The sequence below is a fragment of the Nicotiana attenuata genome, unplaced genomic scaffold, assembly GCF_001879085.1.
Source record: "Nicotiana attenuata strain UT unplaced genomic scaffold, NIATTr2, whole genome shotgun sequence".
In the NCBI taxonomy this organism is placed as follows: Eukaryota; Viridiplantae; Streptophyta; class Magnoliopsida; order Solanales; family Solanaceae; genus Nicotiana; species Nicotiana attenuata.
In genome coordinates, this window is record NW_017676498.1 from 3050 (window position 1) to 7934 (window position 4885).

At 32.6% G+C, this 4885-nt stretch overlaps 1 protein-coding gene across 1 annotated transcript; it reads left to right on the forward strand.

The window, feature by feature from the left end:
* Nucleotides 1–1390: 1390 nt before the first annotated feature.
* Nucleotides 1391–4107, forward strand: LOC109221044. Its single transcript, XM_019385503.1, has 5 exons — nt 1391–1612; nt 1726–1858; nt 1989–2092; nt 2790–2961; nt 3053–4107. The coding sequence occupies exons 1-5, from the start codon at nt 1572–1574 to the stop codon at nt 3842–3844; spliced, it is 1242 nt and encodes a 413-aa protein (XP_019241048.1). The 5' UTR covers nt 1391–1571; the 3' UTR covers nt 3845–4107.
* The last annotated feature ends 778 nt before the right edge of the window (nt 4108–4885 follow it).

Here is a 4885-nt window from a genome sequence, read left to right on the forward strand (position 1 = left end):
AATTATGTTTCTATATATAATTTCTAATTATTAATGTTGTCCTAAAATTGCCAAGTGGCTACATTTTAGCTTGCCACTTGGCTTAACCACAATGCATACTACTCTCCTTTTAATATAATACAGATAATTTCTAATTATTAATGTTGTCCTAAAATTGCCAAGCGGCTTCATTTTAGCTTGCTACTTGGCTTAACCACAATGCATATTACTCTCCTTTTAATATAATATATATATATATATATACTTATCCAAAGTTATGGTTCAAATGAACCCATATACTTTAGGCTACATTTGCCTGCGAATCATTGTACATTAGTACGTCCGTATTAATTTATGTGATACTGATCAGAGTATGTAAACTTTGACTAATATTTTAAAATATTTTTTATCATTTTAATATAAGAAAAATTATAACTTGTAGTATTTTTTTTAAATAATTTTGAGATATTTAAATTCTAATTTTAAAATATTAAATTAATCTACTTCGAGGAATAGTCAAATTAATTCACATAATTTGAGAGGGAAGGTGTACTTATTTTGGCTTTCTTTCTCCAAAAGGATTTGACTGGTGAACTGTTCCTTTGACCCCAACAAGACCACCCAAATAACTGTATTTCCAGATAAAAAATCAATGCGTGCATTTTAAGGAAGTGCTATTAAACAGGACACGAGCTAATGATAACGCTATGATCACGCGGATGCGTTAGATATTTAGAAATTGGAGTTTAAATTTCCCGCAATGATTATATAACTCGATCTTTTATAATATAATATAATTACAATATTGAGTTAATCTAACTCGATTTAGCTTCAAAGATTAGTCAATTAACTTTTAAAAAACGAAAAGGTTCACATAAATTAAAACGAGGAAAATAACTATGATGTAGAAAAAAAGAATAAATAACTAATAAATATAGTAATTGATAACTTCATATAAATTGTAAGTTATAACTAATATTCTATCACATGTTAAATTGCGCAATAGTTGTAAAAAAAATCTTTACATTGTCACAAATATAACTAAAACCCTTAGAAATTAATTTGAAATTTTAATCTTCTAGTTAATTGTAGGTTAAATATCATTCTCGAAAATTGGAGAAGTGTTTGAGACTGAACATTAAAATTTATGCTTGTATTGGATGCAAAGAAATAAAGAAAATGGCGGGAAGAAACTAAAAAAGAAAAAAAAGAAATTGATGAACGTGTAGAATTTTATGGGACATGGTCTAATAGTTGTGACTTGTGAGCATAGTGGAGCAGTTTCCAACTACATTATATTAAAAGCTGCTTCTCATCTTATTCCTTAATTTCAATTATCACCTTTATCCTAAATTAATCACTCAATATTATATATAAAAAAAATTACCAACTTTATTTCATCATCCTATTCCTCGTGACCCCCAAGAATCTTATTCTTTCTTTTACTTTCTCTTTTAGCTGCTATAATCACAGAAAACACACAGTGCAGCCTCTGAATGTCATTTTCTTTGCCATTTAAGGTTATTTGTACCTTGTATCATACAGTTCCTGCATTTTAAACCATCAACTTCTTTTCTTGGGACTTTGTTGTCATGTTTTATATATTTTTTGGGTGGAGAAAAGCTACTAAATGGTTGGTATAACTGCTGTTTCTTCTTCTTCTTCTTCTTCTTCTTCTGTTCTTGATGCCAAAGAAATGAGTTAAATTAAGCTTATTTTACTTCATTTGTTATTTTACTGTGGCAGTAAAGATTTGATTAAGAGGGTTAAGTGCCGGCTTAAGCTGCTGAAAAACAAGAGAAGTTGCATTATCAGACAGTTGAGGGATGATTTAGGGGAGCTACTCAGACATGGGCATTACCAAATTGTTTTTGACAGGGTACAAGCTATGAATTTTTAAGAGAGTTACTCATGGTTTTTTTAACGTATCCGCTGCTAGATTATTGGAATTTTTTGACAATATTAAACTTGCAGAATTTCAGTGTTTTGTTGGTTTCTTGAATTTTCAGGTTGAGCAGCTTTATATGGATGATAATATGTTGGTAGTGTATGAGTTATTGGAGAATTTCTGTGATTTTATCCTCATGAATCTTTCATACATCCGTAGACACAAGTAAGAAATTAATAGCATTTAAATGTACCTCAATCCCTATATTTCATGCCTAATTAATTTGGTATCATAGCCTAAGTTGCTTCGACACGGCAGTTTAGGTGCCGAGTCATGTCGACACGACATTTTAGGTGCCGAGCCGTGTCGACACGATACTAGTATGGGTGTTGGTATGGGATCAGCACCGGATGTGATCTAACACTTTTGGGTACTTTTACCACGACGGAAACAAAATGCGGGACGAGATACAATTTGATTCTCGAAACCAGAACCAAAACTAGGGTAAATTTGAAGAAAATAGCATACCTTGTCTAGGAAATCAATCATTTATTTATCTACAACTTGAGAATAAAAATAAAATCCACACTTTACAAGCTATATGTAAGTATTCTACAAAATTTCTCATAATTTAGAGATATTTTTGTACTTTTATTTTCTTGAATTATTTTTAGCTGGATCCTCGCACCCGTATCCGCACTAGAATCTGTGTCTCCGAATTTAGAATTGACTATCTCGAAGGATCCGACCTCTAGATCCGCACCTGCGTCGGACACCCACACCCATATTCAAGCAACTTAGATTATAGCAAGTTATTAATCCACTAATAAATTAGCATGGACGATCACTTGTAGTTATATTTTAGGTGATGAATGTATAGAAGTTAATCTCAATAAATTTTGTCTTCTCTGCTTTGTTTCAGGGACTGTCCAAATGACATCAAAGAAGCAGTGTCAAGTCTCATATTTGTATCAGCAAGAATTGGAGATTTACCAGAGCTTTTAGTGATCAGGAAGCTCTTTGGCGAGCGTTATGGGAAGAAATTTGAAACATCTGCCCTCGAATTACTTCCTGGCAATCTTGTGAATCATCAGGTTTGCATGTCCACATTTTACAAACGGTTAATTTGTTGCAAACTAGAAAGTAAATCAAGGTTATTAACTTAATTTATTTTTTTGGTTACAGTTAAAAGAGAACATGTGCAGAAAGTCTGCTTCAAATGAAGTGAAATACAGATTGGTGGATGAAATAGCAAGGACTTGCTTTCGACGAGGACCTTTGCTTCTTGAATACAGAAATGAATCACAGCATGAGATGGTAATTAACGAGCAAGAAAAAGTTTCAAATTCTGCTCGGTCTAGTGTTTCGTTCCAATCTGCAATTTCTAGTCCTGAGCCTGTAAAAAAAACCGATTCTTGGAAGACCAATAGCTTCACTTTGGGGCAGAAGAGAGAGAGAAGAGATATCGAAAGTTCAGCTCAATTAGACAAGGAGATGATATACTTGGATGATATTGAGGAATTTGAGACTATTTTGAATTTCCAAGATCAGAGGCTATTCATATTCAAAGGACCTCTCTTTCCCTTGATGTTAAAGATAGATACTGATTGGAATATGAATATTTTTCCTGCCCAAAAGCCAAGATTTGTCGCTATAAAGGATGCATCAGTAAAGGATCAAGAATGTTGTTCCTTTACATTCTCATTATCATCAGAAATGACTGATCTAAGATCAAGAAATGAAAATCAGCAGCCTTATTTGAGGACAATTACTATGCCAACTGAAAGGCCTAAACATAATCTCGCGAACAACTTCCTTCGATCAAATTCATTTCCATTTCAAGAGTCCGGAAAAGGATCACCTATGAATAGTCATGTACATCCTAAGCTCCCGGATTATGATGAATTAGCAGCTAAGTTCATTGCTCTTAAGAAAGACAAACTGCAAAAAAACTTAATTGCTTTACCACCGGAATGAGTCCATCTTCACTCTACATCAGGCAGGAGTAGATTTGAGTGTTTTTTTTTGTTTTATTCTTTATTCATTAGAGTAGCATAAGAAATGCGTTGCGCATGGAGATTTAAGAGAGATGGAAAGAATGTGATTTGTGTTTTTTCTTTCTTTGTATTTTTCTGATAAGGGTTTCACATAAAGTGAAACATTGTTAGTAATTTTTCCGCCAAGGTTTCACTTAAGCCTGTGAATATATGAGTTGAAAATTCAGAATTTAGAATCATTAAGTTGAAGTACAGTAGTTGGATCTTTGTTATTACACGTTGTACCATTGCCTTAGTACGTTATTGTTGCTATTGTTTGTGTATTGCTTCATTTCCACTAATCTTGAGCCGATGGTCTTTTGGACACAACCTCTCTACCTTCATAAGTTAGGAGTAAGGTTTGCGTACACATTATTCTTCCGAGACCCCACTTATATAATTTCACTAGGTTTTTTATTGTTGTTAGGTTGAAGTAATATATTTACGTCTTTTGATTTTTTTTCCTCGCACGTTTATGTATGGTTCGAGTGGTAAATAATAGGTTCAATTATAATTTTCATAATTGAGAATGTAACCGTTTTGGAGAGAGGAAGTGGCCTTACCCCTTAACTTAAATTCCAAATAAGTTCATTTAAGCCAACCAAATATGAAAAAATTAGAAAATATAATTTCTTTGGTACCAAACACCCCTTTTGTGCCTTCTCTAATCTCATAGAGTATTATATTTGCTTACGGAGAGTGCGAAAGATATTTATAAAATGAGTTCACAAAAGTAAATCATTACTAGGAGTCTATATTAAGTACTACATATATTAGTAACCTAAAGAAAAGAGTGATTTTGTAAAGTCCTTAGTTACTATTAGGGGTGTGCATTCGAATCGGTTTATCGATAAATCGAATTGATTATTTGTTATCGAAATCGAAATCGAAATCGAAAAAATCGAAACCTTATTGAAACGATAACGATAAGCATATGTACAAATCGATAATCGATAAATAATTATCGATAAGGGTCAAAATC